The 18,100-nt window shown below is 53.4% G+C and overlaps 1 protein-coding gene and 1 pseudogene across 1 annotated transcript; both read left to right on the top strand.

The window, feature by feature from the left end:
* The first annotated feature begins 1,579 nt into the window (after nt 1–1,579).
* Nucleotides 1,580–16,805, top strand: MGST3 (microsomal glutathione S-transferase 3). Its single transcript, XM_016214073.2, has 6 exons — nt 1,580–1,667; nt 12,245–12,368; nt 13,222–13,295; nt 13,771–13,828; nt 15,786–15,858; nt 16,552–16,805. Exons 2-6 carry the CDS (start codon nt 12,252–12,254, stop codon nt 16,686–16,688), a joined length of 459 nt encoding a protein of 152 aa, XP_016069559.1. The 5' UTR covers nt 1,580–1,667; nt 12,245–12,251; the 3' UTR covers nt 16,689–16,805.
* LOC107537948 (large ribosomal subunit protein eL21 pseudogene) lies at nt 14,657–15,408 on the top strand (annotated as a pseudogene).
* Nucleotides 16,806–18,100: the final 1,295 nt, after the last annotated feature.

The raw sequence follows: 18,100 nt of genomic DNA, 5'->3' as shown, positions 1-18,100 counted from the left end.
AATTTCTATAATAGACAAACACTGCTTCTGTAATGAGTTTTAAAAGAAGGTGCTGAGTGGCTGAGCCCCTTTCTGTGGTCAAACAGGGAAAACTGGGGAAGGAGAGTGGGAATGGCGCCCCAGATTCTTCAGCCACTCCTCCATCGCTCTGGCTGCCTTTCCTTCTGCAGAACAGCCAGCAAGTGACTCACCCCCTTCGAACTGCAACAAAAACACCTTGTGCTGGTGGCGTCAACAGCAAGCACTTATTTCTAGCTGTTCTGGAGCCCGGGAGGCCAGGACCAAGGTGCCGGGAAGGCCAGGGCCAAGGTGCCGGGAAGGCCAAGGCCAAGGTGCGGGGAAGGCCGGGACCAAGGTGCCGGGAAGGCCAAGGCCAAGGTGCGAGGAAGGCCAAGGCCAAGGTGCCGGGAAGGCCAAGGCCAAGGCGCCGGGAGGCGAGGACCAGGAGCCGGCAGCAGGGCCTGACCGCGGCGCGCTCCCCCCACACGCGTGGCGGCCTCGGCCACCCAGCCCCGCGACGCACATGCCGTCCATGAAAACCTCCCTCGACGAGGCCCAAATGCCCCCCTCCCTCCCTCCCTCCCTCCTTTCAACGCCAATCAAAACAAGCCCTTTACAGCCAACGCGGCCTTCCCGGGCTAAGGGGAAGCGTGAGGACGCTCGGGAGTCCTGAGCGGGCAACAGGCGGCTTCACGCGCCCTCGCAGGGCTTCCAGCGCGGGCACCGGAGCCCGGCCGAGGGCGAACACCGCCCGGAGCGGCCGAGGCCCGCGCTGCCTCCCCGCACCCGGGCCCAGGCGCGCTGGGCCTCGAGCGCCCCCGGAGGCGAGGGCGGGACCTGCCCCTGGCGGGAAGTGGGGTCACAGCGCCCGGGCCAGTCCCGCGCCCCTGCCCCCGCGCCGCCGGGGCTGGACGTCAGTGGGGCCCGTGCTCGCGACCCGGGGTCTGCGGTCCCGGGGGCGGTGCCGCCCTGGTCCCGGAAACAGAACCGCGAGGGCGGGGCCCGAGCCGGAGAGCTGGGCGCCTGGGCGGCCGCGGCCACCACGCGGCAGGGCTCGGCTCGGGCTCTCGGCGACAGCGACCCACAGCGACACCGACTAGTTAGGGAGACGCTCAAGCCGGAGCGGCCCTAGAGCGCTCCCCGGCCGAGCGCAGCCGCCCCGGCCCCGGAACACGTGCGGCCCGCCCCGCCCCCGCCGGGCGGCTGCCTACGTCCGCGCACGCGCCGCAAGACTGCGCCTAGCCCGCCCCCGAGCGCCTGGACGCACGCTACGGTGGCCGTGCTGGGGAGAAATTACTCACATGCGACCCTTCTTTAAACCCGATTCGGGACGCATGAGCTGGCGGGGTCGCTCTAGAAAGGCGGCAACAAAGGCATTTGCGGAAGGGACTAGATAAGTAAATTTGGGAGTGGACACCTCGAGGAGGAAGAAATTTCAGTCCCTGGCTCACAACGAGAAGCCAGGAGGTGACCCTCGGAGGAGCCGAGGCGCCGGGAGCCGAGCCTTGGGGCGGGGCCTCTGCTGCGGAGCTCCGGGCCCGGGCGGGGCGGGGCGGGGCGGGGCGGGGCCTTCTCGAGCAACGCCACTCACGCCCGAGGCCTTGGGCGCTGCACACACTCCACGCTGCACGGTTGCGGTCTGCACCAGCCCTTCGTGGGAGATCCAGGTGAGTGCACGCACCTGTGGGCAGCGAGGCGCGCCGGCCCTCGAGGGCACTTCAGCTTCTGAGCTGGGCACCACCCGTATCCCTGCCTTCCCGAGCTGAATAGACTCGCGCGCGCTCTGCCCCTTCCCGGCGGTAGATTTCTTTCTACCTTTCCATCCCCTTCGCCCTCCACCTGCCCTGCATCCTCCCCAAGATGGAGTGGGGGTTTGCAGCGTCTAAGCTGGCCCCAGCCGTGCCATTTGTAATTCAGAGACTTTCTCAAGGTCAACCCTTCCAAAGTCCCCTCCTTTCCTCTCCTGTCCCCGCGCTGTGCCGCCCGAGCTCGCCGGAACAGGCCAGCTGCAGCTCTGGTGCAGAGAATGGGCGGGCGGACACTGCGAGGCAGTGGGCAGGGCAGGCCCACCGGTAGCACCGGCTTTAAAGCGACCTGGAGCGCGGCGCCCGCTACGGATGTGTCAGTGTTGCTAGGGACCTTCGGGAGGCCCCCGGGAATCGTGTTTGTTTTCCTCCTGCCCCACAGAAACGTTTGCTAGTTTGCACTGGAACCTTTAAGAGGGGCATTTCCTACCTCTGCTTTGACGGAATCTTCATTTAAGGTTCTGCCTGGGATTTCAGAGAACTTCCCCCCTTCTGGTGTAGCTGCAGGGAGCGCCCCGGCCGTGGCGCAGGGCGGTGAAAGGGGCTGGAGACTCCACGGTGAGTCATCCCTGAGTTGTGGCTTCTGCTAGCACTTTCCTCAGGAGTCACGAGGGTAGGAGCTACATTGTAGCGTAGGGGACAAGTGTGGGAAAGGAGGTCAAGGGAAAGCAGAGACAGGGGGTGGGTAGGAAAGAGGGTGGAGCTGGGGCTTCAGCCCCTAACCTGGAGAAGGGGAGCCCTGGATGAAGGCCACTTGCTGCTCTGCGGAGGTGCTGTGGGCCGAGGCGCAGTCACGCGGGACGTCCGCAGCGTTTAGCGTCCTCCGCGCCTGGGGCTGGAGCAGGGCTTCGATCACCGAGAGCCTGCAGTGTTGGGAGGCACCCTAGGGTATTGGTCAGTTACAGGCTATGTTTTACATAGTTCAGTGAATTTGCTTCAGTGAATTTGGTTCACTAGTATCTGAGTAGGAGGATCGAGAATGGTTATCCTCCCAGGAGTTAAATGTAGCAGTTAAATAAAACTAACATCTAACTCCAAACAAATACTGTTCACACACACACACACACACACACACCCGGAAAGACGTTCTGTGTAGCTTCCTTCCTGACAGTGTTACAAAAATAGAAAATTCTCTCAAGCATCTCCCCCCTTCCCCAACCCGTGTTACTATATATAAAACAGAAAGGCTGGGGGAGACACTGTGGCTACTGCTGGCCTAGCTCTCCGAGAAGACAGTCTTGAAAAGGAACCTCCTACTTGAGGACAGCAGATAGACTGAGCGAAAGAAGGCGTTAACCCCATTATCCAGAGAAATGCTGAAAAGCCCCTGGAACAATCTGGAATAAAATGGAAAGTAATTTAGTGCCTACTGCACAGCTAGCTGCATTTAAGTAGACCGTTCCCTGTATTTATATTTAAATATTCTGAATCCATATTCAGAATACCATTGCCAACCACATCTGACCAGGAACGACTTCTCATTTTTAAAGCAGCATTTGTTTAAAAGAATATAGTGCTACATGCCCTGGTCAGTGTGGCTCGGTTGGTTGGGCGTAGTCCCCTGCACTGAAAGGGTGCCTGCAATTCCCCGTCAGGCACCTGCCCAGGTTTCGGGCTCAATCCCTGGTAGGGGGCATGCAGGAGGCAACCGATTGGATGTTTCTCTCTCACATCAATGATTCTTTCTCCTCCCTTCCTCTCCCTCTAAATATCAATAAAAATATTTTTAAAAAAGAATATAGCCCGACCGGGCGTGGCTCTGTGGTTGAGCATCGACCTAGGATCCAGGTGATCGGGGTTTGATTCCCAGTCAGGGCACATGCCCGGGTTGCGGGCTCAATTAATGACTCTCTCATCATTGATGTTTCTCTCTCTCTCTCCTTTCCTCTCTCTGAAATCAATAAAGATATATTTAAAAAAGAAAAATTTAAAAAATTTAAAAAGAATATAATACTCCTTATGAGTATACTATCCTCTTGAAAAAGAAGAATTTAGCAGTTATCAGGTAGGTAGCTGCTCTGTAAAATAGAATTCCCAAGTTTTCCACACTATCTGTTACAGTGTCTGCCTAAGTATCTGTGGGGAGAAAAGCAGTGAGGAGGCAGGGCAGTTGGACTGTCTTCCAAATACATTTGCAAATACCTTTAAGGATTTCAGCGTTTGGAATCATACATCCTCTTGAGTTCTTTCCAGGGGTGACCTGTTTATTAACTGGAAGTTGGGTTATAATATTTTGGTGTCTTAGTGCTATTTTGTTATTGTTGTTGTTAATTCTCACCTGAGAGTATTTTTTTAATTGATTCTTAGAGTGGAGTGGAGGGAGGAGGGAGAGAGAAAGAGCGAGAGACTTCGATTGGTTGCCTTACAGGCGCGATGGAACCTACAACTCAGGAATGTGCCCTTGACCGGAAATCGTGCCCTTGACACCTCCCGCTCTAACCACTGAGCCACGGCAGCCAGGGCAGTACACTTTTTTAAGTAAGTGATATTTTATTTCTCCAGCCTAGGAAATGTGAGCGATTGGTACAGCTAAGCATGGAGAGTTAGACCCCTGTCCTGGGCAGCAGCCAGCAGCCCAGGCGTTTCCTTCATTCAGAATGGCCGGTGCCATAGTGGGGACTCTGCAGCTGCTCCTGTTTCTTGTGATGGAAAATCCAAGTGGTGTCAGTGTAATTCATTCGAGATTTTTTTTTCCTCTTCTGGAAATCAGGGTTTTGTTTCCCTATGATTGTAGTTCCTGTGGAATGCCAGTTAAGGGACAGGCCATGTAGAAATCATTTCATAGAAACGAAGTGCCAGTTTCTGTGCTGCTCTGCTCCTTGCAGACCTGAATACCTGAAAGATGAGAAGTTTCCATCTTTTTCCTTCTTATAATCTCTCCTCGTGTGCCACACTGTAATGCTGACACATTTTAAAAAAATTAAAACAGCCCAGCCTATGTGGCTCAGTAGTTGAGCATCGACCTATGATCCAGGAGATCACGGTTGGATTCCGGGTCGGGGCACATGCCCAGGTTAAGGGCTGGATCCCCAGCAGGGGGCCTGCAGGAGGCAGCTGATCAGTGACTCATCACTGATGTTTCTGTCTCTCTCCCTCTCCCTTCCTCTCTCTGAAATCAATAAAAACATTTTTTTAAAAATTAAAACGTTCCTTTTTGGACCTTTTCCAGGGTTGGTTTTTTTTTTCCTCCCAACTAGAAAGATCTCAGGCTTTAATCAGTCACAGAATGAGTTAATTATTAGTTTTCTATTCTTGCTAATATGCCCAGGAGAGGGCCTGAGGAGGACTGAGAGCACAGAGCCTGGAACCAGACTGCCTGATGATGTGGATCCAGGCTGTCTCTGTGATAGCTGTGTGACCTTGGGCAAATGACTTAACCTCTCTGATGCTGTTTCCTCCTCTGCAAAGTGGAAGTAATAACATATCATAGGGATGCTCTGAGGGGTTTAATGAGTTAATACTGGTGAACTCCTCACCTCGTGGCTCCACACTCGGGCCTCCTTTCCCTTTCTCCTATCAGTGCAGCCCTTCCCGGTCTCCCGCTGTGCGATTGCGGAGTTCTGTCGCTCACATCATGGCTTCTGTCGTGTAGAGCCTTCACCCCCTCCATCCCTCCTGTCTCATGGTCCCCCTGTGTTCTGTCCCTCACTTGGCTGTTTTTCCTTCTCGGTCTGGTCACCTGTGGCCCGCCCCTCCGCGGAGCACGGCGTTCGGGAGGGGCCGCAGGAAGGAGCCATTCTGAGCAGCACTGAAGGTGGCAGGTGTGGGCAGCAGGCGGGCATCCCACACAGGTAAATGGTTTGTCCGGCAGCGACTGTAACGGATAAGCCCCATTTAAGGAATTGTTGAGGTTTTTATTTCCTTCTACGCCCGTGGCTCCTCCCCATTGCCGCCCTCCCTGAGGTTGCTGCCTTCAGACCGCAGAGAATCCCCTGCAGCCTGTCCCCGGGTCATCTCCTGGGAGGCTGAGCTCCAGGTGGTCCAGCGTGACCCGGGCTTCTAGGGGAGGTGTGACCATGTCAGGGAACTCTCACCCATGGGGCCTTTTGTGTCAAGAATCTGGGAAGGTATCACCGCACCAGCAAAGGAACCTAGGATGGTTCCATCTCGTTACAGACCCGCTATTCTAAGACTCCTGAAGAGCGGATTCCCGGTGTTCCCGGTGTGTTCGGTTCCCCCGGGCACGTGTGTTTACTGCCTTTTCACAGTCACCCTCCAGAGAGACGGCGGCAGGTAATCTACTGTCTGGTATCAACAGCCGGTTGCAGACGTCCACCGACCGGGAACCCGCACCGGGCCTGAGCGTCACGCCAGCCCTTCCCTCCTGCCCCAGGCAGGGGTGAATTCACAGCTCTGCAAAGCGCTGGAATTAACATGACGTGCGAGACTTGAATATTTACGTGACCGAGCGGTGGCTACTTAACTATAAAGCTGAAGATACTTGGATTATAGCGCAGTTCTCTCTAACAGGGACAGGTCTTCCGTCCCCCTAGCTCGGAGCTGTGCTCCACCAGCAGCACCGACAAGGGGTTGAGGAATCAGGGTGCGGGACAGACCCACTCTGACCTGCACACACATAAGTAACCGGGGAAATCACAGCTGGTCTGCTGTTCCACCCATGTGGCACTTTCTCCCCTTGAAGAAATGTCTCCTGAAGGACAGCGCGGTTGTGGCGAAGACTTTCGTTTCCTGTGCAGGTCATTAGCCCTTTTAAGCGTCCGTGTGCTCTCCCTCCAGTCTGGCTTCACTGGAAATGCTGACACACACGATGAGATCTGTGTGTGATGCAGACCTGGTGTCTGGAAGTGTGAGACGGACCACAGAACTCCCGTGGCTGCCCTCCCCTCCCTCCCACCGTGGAGATGGAACTGCTCTAAAGCTGCTTTCCTCCCAGCTCCTGTTTCTCCACCCAGCTCCACATGGGCCCAGGAGGCTCAGCTGCCCTGCGGGAGATGACTCTGAGGCCTGCTCCACTATAGACCCACCTGGAGGCAGAGCCCAGGCTGGCCAGCCACCCAGGGGTGCTTTAGGCGGCAAAGTGGACCCAGCACGACCACCTCCCAGTGTTGGGGGCTCCGGGAATTCCCGTCCATTGGGATGATAGAGCAGCCCTCCACGTTACCATCCTCAGGTTACTCTCATGAAAGTGTTGGTTTTTGCCATGCCGTGTAGAGAAGGAACCGTATATGCGGAGGATGGGTTCCCATGGAACGCTGGGGAACGGCTCCCGGTCAGTCTGGGTCATTGTCCCAGATAAAAAAAGACACCAGTGGCAGGTCGCAGTCTAATTGAGAAGAAAAATCTTGCACATGGAAAAACCTTGTCCAAGCTGCCTTGTGTCTGTGGACAAAGAGAGAGCTAAAAGGGGGAGTCCTCTCTCCCTTAAAACATTTGATTGATTTTACTTTAGTAAAAGATAAGTCGTAACTTCCATGGCTCCGAAGTCATGCCTGAGTCCCTGAAGGCCGCCTCCGCTCCCTGTAGGGTGGTGGCTGCTCCAGGCAGTTCTGTTGGCAGCCAGGCCCTGAGTCAGTGGAGGAAGAGAGCTTGACCCCAGGGAGTTTTCTGGGCGGTGTCTATGTAGCTAAAAGAACCCCTGCCCCAGCGAGATAAGGCAAGTGGTGGCCAGGACAGGAGCAGGAGGGCAGGGCTAGTTATGCTTCCGGGAGACGGCAGTACATTCCTGGAGGCCAGGACTTGAGCCAAATGTCACCATGCCTGTGGCTGCCTCGGGCCCTGGAGCTGAGCATATCTCAGGGCTGAGACCAGCACTCTCGGGACTGAGACTCACTTTAAGGCCAAGTGTGATCACTCCCAAAGTGCGGCTTTGCAGCTTTCTGGAGATCCACCTGTCTTCTCAGTAGCTGCACGTAAGAGATACTGCCCCAAGTGCTGCTCTGCCCACCCACCTGGCCCCCGACCTCCAGGCCCCCGGGTCACCAGAACACCCGAGCTCTGACCTCCCTGGAAACCCACCGTGGCCTGGGGCTCTGCTGCCCCCGCGTCCGGTCCCCCACTGCTTTCAAGCACTCTTCCTAGTTTCCTCCCACAGCCTAGTATGTCCTCAAAAAATCATGTTTGACTAGTAACAAATACTTCCATAAATAAAAAACTTACCAATCAAGGTGTTGCTGTTTTAAAAACTATAGAAGTAATTACGTTGCTTACAGTGGTCTCAAAAGGGGCACCTACGCAACACCCACAGCTGACGCGTGTTTCATGGTGGAAGACTGACTGCCACCTCCAGCCACTACTGTGCAACCCTGGGTTGGCTCCTGCCCGCGAGCTAGCAGGGAAAAGAAAGAAAAGGCATCCAGGTTGGAAAGGAAGAAATAAACGGTCTGTCTTTGCAGAGGACGTGTCCTGCATGCAGTGTTCCCAAGATGCTGGCCCTGCCCCCTCACCCGGCTCTGTGCCCTGGCTCTGTCCTGGGGGAGCCGGGGTGTCGCTCCTGCACGGCCCCGGGGGGAGCTTTATGAAGGTTTCTCCTCATTGCTCCCCGTCTGGGGAAGGAAGACCTAACTCCTGAGGAAGGGGCAGACCCAGCAGCCTGGTGCAGTGGCGCCTCGGGGACCCGCGCTCAGACCCCAGCTCTGCACTCGCCAGCTTGGGGACTTAGACAACAGTAACGACCACAGGGGGCTGCCCTGGGGACCGAGTGTTACTTTGTGTAAACTCTGTTAGTGCCTGGAGTGTACGAAGCACCCTGTACGTGCTTGTCTGTATGTGGTGGGTGAGCAGAGGAATCCAGAGTTCGTGGGCTCGGTGTGCTGTCCACGCCTGAAACAGACCCCTCTGGAGTCTAAGTAGACCAGCCTTTTGGCAGATCTGAAGCTATTTCAAACAGCATCAAAACTAATGTCTCAGAGCACATGATAGTTTGTAGAAAAGTCAGTGTCTCCTTATTTGGGAAGTACTTCATGCCCGGAGGGACCTGGGTGGACCCTTGCCACTATTTACAGTGTCTTTCTTTTGGATCAGTATTTATCAGGCATTCGTGTCAGATGATTACCTAGTTTATCTCACTTAATTCCTCAAAGTATCCCGAGAAGGAAACGGTAGTGTTCTCCTGTTTGCTTACTTATGTGCCTGCTTCCCCCCCCTCCCCGCTAGAAATGAGCGTCATCAGGGCAGGGACCCAAGTCCGGCTGTTCACCTCCCCGTCAGCGCCGGCCCGTGAGAGGCGCTCAGCGGGCACAGGTGAGCGTGGGCAGGAACCGCGGTCACGCTCACCCCGTGCAGGGAGGGTCAGAATGGCTGCATTTTGCTTTTTTCTGAAGCCGGTACAAGTGAGATGCTTCCTCCTGGAGAGTCCTAATTTTCAGATCCTATATTTGCTACTCAGTTCAGAAAAGAAGGGGAATCTGTGTAGCTCTAGGCTTTGTTTCCTGCTTTAAAATAGCAATTCTGAAGGACAAATTCTTAAATGTACATTCATTTTCGTTTATTCGGACATCCCCTTTTATAATTGGATCAGGGCAAAGACAGTTGACAGAACATTAACATATATAACATGACTCGATACATAGCATTTATTGAGCACTCGCTGTGTGGGACATCGCGGCAGGGTTACGGACTGCTCCTCCCTTCACCCTCACGGCCTCGGGTGGGTGGGTACCGTTACTCTCTCCACTTAATAAGCGGGGAAGCCGGCTGCGGAGAGACGGCGACTGCTTCTCCCAGGACACAGCTAGGAAGTGTGAGGACCGGGTTCTGACTCAGACGCTGGTCCCCAAGCAGCGTTCTCACTACAGGCTGCCTCGTGCCCAGAGTGGATGTCAGGACCCCAGCCAGACGTCCACCTGCATCTGCCTCCGTCAGAGCACGTGCCTGCTCCTGCGTCTTCGTCACCCATCATTGTCAGGCCATTTTTATATAACTGTTTGGGTATATATTTGCTCTCTTTGGAAATTATAAGAAAGTGCAAAAATCTATAACTCAGCCATCTAGAAATTACCAGGCATATGACTTTGAGAAACTGCATATACAGGTTATTTTTTACCTAACATGCTATAAAGGAACCTTGTTTCGACATCGGTCATTTTTGTACACCCCATTTTTTGTTGTTACCCATAGTGTGTTTTATGCGCATGTGTTATTCCCTGAGTCCTTTTGGCTTGGACATCTGTACCGTGTCTAGGTTTGCGATTATCAGTGGAGCCGAGGTAAATGTCTTTGAACCGGAACAGATTCCTAGTGGAATTAATGAGCTGAAAGGTAAGAAGAATATCAGGAGTGTTGCCAGCCAGTTGCCGGGCTGTTCCGGGTGATTTCATGGTGCACGGCCCCGGCCATGCGCAAAGCACAGACCACATACTCTCAGACACAGGGTGGCCCAAAGTAGGTTTACAGTTGAGAGTTGAGAAGCACATTGTTTATTGTACTATTATTTATTAATTATTGTATCATTTTCCATACAAACACCTGTAAACCTACTTTGACCTCACCCTATATATACCTAAATGCACTTTTATTTATACAAATCGTAAATTTTAATGTATAACCTTAAACACTTGAGTCGCGAAGTAGTCCACACCATAGTGAATGCTGAGCTGTGAACGGGCCCTTGGACTGGGCTGCAGGTCCTGCACCACAGAGAAGCAGAGTTCCCCCCTGCAAGGACCTTATCTTGTTGGGTGGGTGAAAAGGGTTGCTGGTGACACAGAGCAGTGGCATGCCACCCGCAGGAGTGCTCCTGCCAGGGAGGGGTTAGGTGCCACTTATCAGCTTCTGGAGCCTGTGCCTGGAGCTATCTGCCGGCAGGGCTGGCAGAGCTTGGGTGTGGCTGTGACTGCCTGGGTGTGGCCACTGGGAGGTGAGCTGCCTCCCTTCCCCGTGTGTGCACCTGGCCTGAACCCCGAAGGCCAGTCTCGAAGGTGTGGAAACAGATTCCCAGGAAAAAAGAATTCAGCTATTGATAAAGGTTTTATCGCACCCTGAGGGAATTAAGCTGATTCATTCCCTAAAGAACTAGCCTTCGCCGTTTTTTCAGCCCCCATTGGATTTGTTTTCAGCAGCAGCAGGGCCAGAGCTTCCTGTGCCCTGACCTCCCTCCTCCGCCTCAAGTAGTCCAGACTTCCAGTTGCTTCCATTGTTTCAGTAGGTACATTGGGAGGGTGGGGGGGACTAAAAGGGAAGGTGCCTACTTTATTCCAGGCACTGTGCCAGGTAGCAAGCATTACTTCAGTTGGAGGAGGTAGTTCCTGAAAGCCACCTGGAGTGGCAGGTGGCTTCATCAATCCCACAGGTATCTATAAGCACACAGTCCGTGCTTGGCACAGTGTGCCCCATACACCCCTCCCTCGTGGGAGCTTAGCAGTGACCCTAGCAGAGCGTGGCTGTTTCAGCAGGGATCCCAGCAGTCGGGGGCGTGGCTGCCATGGCGTAGGACAGGATCCTCACTGGCAGGTGCAAGGAGGTGTGGGGGGGCAGCTTTGCTCTGGCGCCTGTAGTGGTGTGTCTACAGCTCCCGCAGGGAGCCTCAGGGAGGGCAGGCACTCTCCTGTTCTGTGATGACTATGCAGTCCTTTGCAAACCATCCACTGTCATCTTAGCCAAGTGCGAGAGGAGTGGCGGCCCTAGGTTTAGCCTCCCAGGCTGCACGCCTGCTCTGGAAGGGGAGCTGCTACTCGAGTCTAACTGTGGATTTCTGAGCACTCGCTCTTGAGGGTTTGTTGCCTGCAGTAGAAACACCTGCTCAAGTGCACTTGGTCCTGCTTGGCTTCTCCTACCCCAAGTCCTTGCAAATTCGAAGAACAGAGGTCAAGGACTACGCCACCAAATCCCAATGCTTTGCCTGGGCTGCTTGTGCTTGGGGAAGAATCCTCAGGCCCCCGGGTCCATCCCTGCCCTCCTCTTGCTGAGCTTCTCCTCGTGTAAATGGAACTAACGGGGTGGGGAGATCAAGGGGACCTGAAAAGCGCTGCACCGACACAAGGGGTCCCCACGCTGCCAGGGAGCCCAGCACCCTGTCCGAAGGCCCGGGTCTGGAAGCCGACTCTCAACCTGCAGACTTTGACCTGAACCAAATGCGCTGAGTTTTACTGGCCCGAAGCGCGCGGCTGTGACAGGAGAGCAGCCGCGCTTACCTGGCCGGCGGCCCAGACGCGTGGCCAGCAGGTGCTGCCTGTGATGAGCCTGGAGACGGCCTCCCCACTGTCCCCGTCCCGGGGGGGGCAGCTCGGGCAGTAGACAGGGCTCATAGACGTGGTGTCACCCAAGGGGCCCAGGCACAGCGGAGAGCCTACGATGGGGCCGTGAACCTGGTGTGAATGTGAATGTTCGTCCTTGAGCAGTTTTTAAATTCTGTTGCGTGACGTTCACAGTATCTCCAGCTACCTCTTCGAAGCATCGCTTGCTCCCCCCTCCGGCCTGCGGGTGTGCGTTTGCTCCTGCCACGTATGCCGCAGGGCTGGTCCCACCTGTCGTTTCTCTCCCAGAGCCGAGATGGCCGTCCTCTCCAAGGAGTATGGGTTCGTGGTTCTGACTGGGGCCGCCAGCTTCATCATGGTGGCTCACCTGGCCATCAACGTCTCCAAGGCCCGCAAGAAGTACAAGGTGGAGGTGAGTGGGAACTCACGGGTGCCGCCGTGGGCGCGTCCAGGCGAGGACTTGTTTCCCGTCCTGGAGGGAGAGGCGAGGCTGGCTTAGTAGTCAGTGGTGGCAGCCTCAGGACTGGGCCTGTTAGAAATTCTACCCTTTCCAGCAGGAAGCAGGTGAGAAATACGGGTGCCAATGGGAGTAGTTTCTACCTGGTTTCACCTCTCTTCTGCAGAAACGCCAGGTGGGCTGGCGTGAGAACAGCCTGCCTCCGCCAGAGCTGTTCACCAGGAAGGTGTTACTTGCTTGGGACGCTCAGTGGCAGTGTTGTTTCCTGCCAGGGCATCCACAGGCGATTCTCTCATTCCCACGCAGAGCGTGCGTGGCGCTGCGTGTACCTGGCCTGCGACAGTGGGCGTGGGGAGGGGGTCCATCAGACGCCTCCTTTAGTTCTGGCTGGTCCAGAGGATAGCTGCTGACGTTGGCTCTGACGAGCGAGTCTGGGCGTCTATTTCTGTTCAGCTTTAATTAGGCTCCCTGTCTAGAGCTTCTAAAGTTTCCATACCCAGTTTCTTTTTTTAATGGATGTGTCCATGAAAACCCTCACAGTTTCTGTTCCCCATTAAGGGGACCCTCACAAGGCTATGGTGGTGGGTGACTTTGGGAAGGAGTGTTTCCTGGGGTGTCTCTGGAACACGTCAGAAACTGGCAGTGATGGCTTTGGCACAAGCCGCCTCTGTCCCTTATTACCAGATGTTATCAGCCCCCTATTGATCTGCCTCTGAGAACCAGCCCGTCACTGCAGATATTTAAGCCGACATAGATGCTCAGGAGAGATTAGCATCCAGCTGACGGGAACTGTCCTCTGTGTCCACAGTATCCCACCATGTACAGCATGGACCCTGAGAATGGGCACCTCTTCAACTGCATCCAGCGAGCCCACCAAAACACGTGAGTGTGGGCCCTGTGAGTGGGCACCCCTGCCCAGCACCCCGGCTGGCAGGACCCTGGGTGTAGCAGCAATGGTGGCGATGAGGGGCACTCACTAAAAGTATTATTTAAAAAACCTGTGACTGAACAGGTTGACTGTTAAGCAAAGTTAGAATGGTGGGGTTCTGGATAGTCTTTCAAGTCTTTTCAAGACACTCTCTAGTGCTGTACCCCCTTCCACGGGGTGTGTGGCACATCCCCTCTAAGTGACATTGAGTCTCCCAGCCCCATGGAGTGAGGGGCTTCGAGCGCTGTAAGGAACCCCGCTCTGGGTTACAAGAGCTTCCTTGTCAGCTTGTCAGGCGGGCGGGCTCCTCGCTGTTCCTCAGTCACCTCTGATCCCAGGGGCAGGTCAGGGTTTAGTGAGAGCTCTCTGTTTTACTAAACATACTTTCATGGGGCACTTTATAAAAAAGTGTCTTTCTGTCTCTTGCAGGTTAGAAGTGTACCCGCCTTTCTTATTCTTCCTAGCTGTGGGAGGTGTGTACCACCCGGTAAGTTATTCCCAGGGGTTTCATCTGAATTATGACGTACTGCATCTGGCACCTCATATTTAAAAGAATTTCATTTAGTTACTTCTAACAGACTTCTTTTTTTTAATTTTTAATATGTTTTTATTTATTTCAGAGAGAGGAAGGGGGAGAGAGAGAGAACTCACATCAATGATGAGAGAATCATCGATCAGCTGCCTCCTGCACACACACCCTGCTTGGGATCAAGCCTGCAACCCAGGCATGTGCCCTGACCAGGAATCAAAGTGTGACCTCCAGGTTCACGGGTGGACACTTAACCACTGCGCCACACTGGCTGGGCTCTAATAGAGTTCTTTAAAGTAGGCAGATACTTTAGGGGGGGAAAACTTTTCCCCCTGTTTTTTTACAGATAAAGGGAAGCATCATGGATACCATGTAACCTTCTCAAGGTCAAATAGTTATAGGGTAGAAGAGTCGGAATTTGAACCCAGGTCTGACTCCAGAAGGCTCCTGTCCATGTTTTCCTTTGCATATTCATTCATTCATGCAGCAAACACGGGTCACCTAAGGTTACGATGGCAGACACCTGGTCTCGAGGACCCGACTTGTAGGCACCTGAGTGTATGACATGGTCCATTAGCAGGTGGGCAGGCCTCAGAGCCACTGTAGCCCTGTGGGCCGTGGGATTGGTCTGCACTGTAACCTGTCTAAATAAAGCCAGTTCCTGAGCCTGATTACTTGCCTTTTAGGCCCTGCCTTGGACAGGAAGTGTCCCCCTTACCTGAATTCCGACCAGAGTGCAGGCGTTTCCACTTCTGGGACTAAGCCTTCATAGCCCTCTGGTCTGCACCAGCTGCAAGAATGGCGTGTCTGTGGTTCATGACCCACCAAAGTTAGGGACTCCTGGCCCCAGGGAGGGAAATTAACTTTTTTTAAAATATGTTTTTATTGCCTTTTTGGCCGGAACCACCATCTGCCAGTAATTAGCCAAAATGACCAACACAAAGGGAAAGAGGAGAGGGACCCACTATATGTTCTCTAGACCTTTTAGAAAACATGGAGTTGTTTCTTTGGCCACATACATGCGCATCTACAAGAAAGGTGACGCTGTGGACATCAAGGGAATGGGCACTGTTCAAAAAGGAATGCCCCACAAATGTTCCCATGGCAAACCTGGAGGAGTCTACAGTGTCACCCAGCATGTGGTGGGCATTGTTGTGAACAAACAAGTTAAGGGCAAGATTCTTGCCAAGAGAATTAATGTGCGTATTGAGCATATTAAGCGCTCTAAGAGCCGAGACAGCTTCCCGAAGCGTGGGAAGGAAAATGATCGGAAAAAGAAGGGAGCCGAAAAGAAAGGGACCTGGGTTCAAATGAAGCGTCAGCCCGCTCCACCCAGGGAAGCGCACTTTGTGAGGACCCATGGAAAGGAGCCTGAGCTGCTGGAACCTATTCCCTGTGAATTCATGGCATGATAGGTGTTAAAAAAAAAGACCTCTATACTGATAAAAATGTTTCTCTTAATTGGGTAGAAGTGTGGTATCCCTTCCCCCAAAAAAATAATTAAAGAAAACTTTGTGCCCTGAAAAAAAAAAAAATGTTTTTATTGATTTTTTTAGAAAAAGAAGAAGGGAAAGGGATAGATGATGATAGATAGATAGATAGATAGATAGATAGATAGATGATAGATAGATAGATAGATAGATAGATAGATAGATAGATAGATAGATAGATAGAAACATCATCCATCGGCTGCCGCCTGCACGTCCCTCCTGGGGATCGAGCCCACAGCCTGGGCATGTGCCCTGACTGGAATCGGACCAGTGACCTCTTGGTTCCTGGGTTGATGCTCAACCACTGAGCCGCACCGGCCTGGTATAACTTTTCCCTAAAACGTTGTGCAGTCAACCCTAGATGTTAATACAGATCTGCCTGCTCCTTGAATGCAGACACTAACGTAGCCCCTTTTGTTTTTTAGAGAGTAGTTTCGGGCTTGGGCTTGGCCTGGATTGTTGGACGAGTTCTCTATGCCTATGGCTACTACACAGGAGGTAAGAAGAGCACGCCGACACCTGCGGGAAACCAAAGGACAGGACACTGCCACGCTTCCTTCTCAGCAGAGCTTTAAGGAAAGGGGGTGTAACTTGATGTTTAGCTAGGTGAAAGGTCTGTTACCTCCTTTCACTAACCATTGAATAATAACAAAACTTACCTTTATAGAGCATTTCCTATGTGTCGACTGCTGTTCTAAGAATTTTCCATACTGCTGTTTCAAACCTTCCAACAATTCTATGATGTAGATAATAGTATCCCATTTTATAGATGGGGAAACTATGGCTTAGAAAGGTGAAGGCTCTCTTTAGGTCACAGAGCTGCTATGTGGAAACTGTAAGCCAGGATTCAGAGCCAGGCAGTGTGACTCTGGAGCCCTGCACCTTGCCACGACTGTCAACAGTAGGCCGACAGAGAGGGGGAAAGACACTTTTTGCTATACTTACATCTTTAAAGAAGAGGGAGACGCTGCTGAGGTCCCAGGGCACAGCAGCTCCAATTACCTGGAAGTTTTGGAGGTCCAAACAGTCCTACCGCGAACAACACTGCGTAGAGTGGGCTGACCCATTCAGACCAGATGGTCTGACACACACCCGACACCGGACAGAAGGGCTCGTGACGTTGACAGTGGCGGCGTTCTGGAGCCCCCCCCACCTCCACCCCCGTAACTTCTGTTCTCCCTTCTTTTCCAGAACCCAGCAAGCGGAGCAGAGGAGCCCTGGGCTCCATCGCCCTCCTTGGCTTGATGGGCACAACTGTGTGCTCTGCCTTCCAGCATCTGGGCTGGGTTAAGACTGGCTTGGGCAGTGGGTCCAAATGCTGCCATTAAGGAATGCTGGCGTGTCTAGAAGCCCTCATTCATTTTGAATGACTTACTTTTATTTCCACTTACTTTTTTTTTCTTCTAAATATAATAAAATTTATCTGGCATCAGCCTCGTACATAACCCTGACTCTATGACTTATTTCCTGTTGAATCTCTATCTAAAATAAGTGGCCTGCTCCTGCCCTGGCTGGTGTGGCTCGGTTGGTTGGGCTTTGTCCCGTGAACCAAGAGGTCACTGGCTTGATTCCCCGTCAGGGCACATCAAGGGGGTCGCAGGCTCATCAAGGCAAGAGCCTGGGGGTCGCAGGCTCGATCCCCAGTCGGGGGCGTGCAGGAGGCAGCCGATCAATGACTCTCATCGTTGCTGTTTCTCTCTCTCTCTCCCTCTCCCTCCCTTTCTCTCTAAAGTCAATAAAAGCATGTTTAAAAATAAATAATATAAAATAAGCAGCCTGCTCCTACTTGAGGGGCCACAGGTATGGAGCGCCCCCCGCCCCCTGGTGCGGACAGTGGGGAAGCTGGGAGACGTCTAATTGTGCTGTTAGGTTTCTTTTCGCAGCTGTGAAAGACGGGGGCTCGGAGGAGGAGCCTTAATTCTATTAGGATCTGAGATTACTACTACCTAGGATTACAGTGACAATTTTTTAAACTCTACTGAAGATTGCTGCTGTTGCTTAAAAACTGAAGTAATGGAGGAAACGTAAGAAGGGGAAACCGCGGAGGTAAACGTGAGCGCCCACATTTGGAGGCAGAGGCGGGGTCGCACCGGTGTGAACAGGGAAGGAGGCGGCGAATAAACGGCGAAGGCAGTTTGGGTGGACGTCGAGACTAGCAAAGGAGGCTGCTGCTGCGAAAACTGGCCGCAAAGGACATCAACAAAAGTGTCTAGATCTGTGTTGTCCATCGTGGTAGCCACCAGCCATGTGGGGTATTTAAATTGATACAATTTTGTAAAACAAATGTCAGGTGCTCAGTAGCTGTGAGGATCGGAGATGGGATTGGCCCCCAGGCCTGAGTCTGCAGTCCATGCATTTCCCTTCGTGCCCTGTCACTTAGGACAGGAGATAAGGCACTGAGGGGCAGAAAGCTCGGTCGGCCGCCACGGATAGTCAGCCTTGGCCGCAGGACCACCTGGAGCCCCGGGGCATTTGGTGAGGTTGGACCAAATCCCAGCACTCGCCAGGGTTCGTCTGAGTGCTCACCAGTGTGCAGTGGACAGAAGTGAGGAGGTTTCCATGAGCTGTGACATGTATCCTTTTACATTGCAAGGACCCTTATGACGTGATGGTGATGGTGATGGTGATGGTAAAGGTTGGGGGTTTGGGTCCTAATAAAAAGCAACGTAATTGAGAATGTGTAATAAGCCAGGGTGTGTTTGTTCTGTTTGGGTTTTGTTAGATAGGGATTGCACCTGGG

The sequence above is a fragment of the Miniopterus natalensis genome, chromosome 19 (assembly GCF_054644295.1).
Source record: "Miniopterus natalensis isolate mMinNat1 chromosome 19, mMinNat1.hap1, whole genome shotgun sequence".
NCBI classification, from domain to species: Eukaryota; Metazoa; Chordata; class Mammalia; order Chiroptera; family Miniopteridae; genus Miniopterus; species Miniopterus natalensis.
This window is presented reverse-complemented; position numbering and strand designations above follow the sequence as displayed.

Coding starts and splice junctions, on each gene's coding strand:
- MGST3 (XM_016214073.2), top strand. CDS start 12,252: ATGGCCGTCCTCTCCAAGGAGTATGGGTTCGTGGTTCTGACTGGGGCC. Junction 12,369..13,221: donor GCAAGAAGTACAAGGTGGAG/GTGAGTGGGAAC, acceptor CTGTGTCCACAG/TATCCCACCATGTACAGCAT. Junction 15,859..16,551: donor CTATGGCTACTACACAGGAG/GTAAGAAGAGCA, acceptor CTTCTTTTCCAG/AACCCAGCAAGCGGAGCAGA.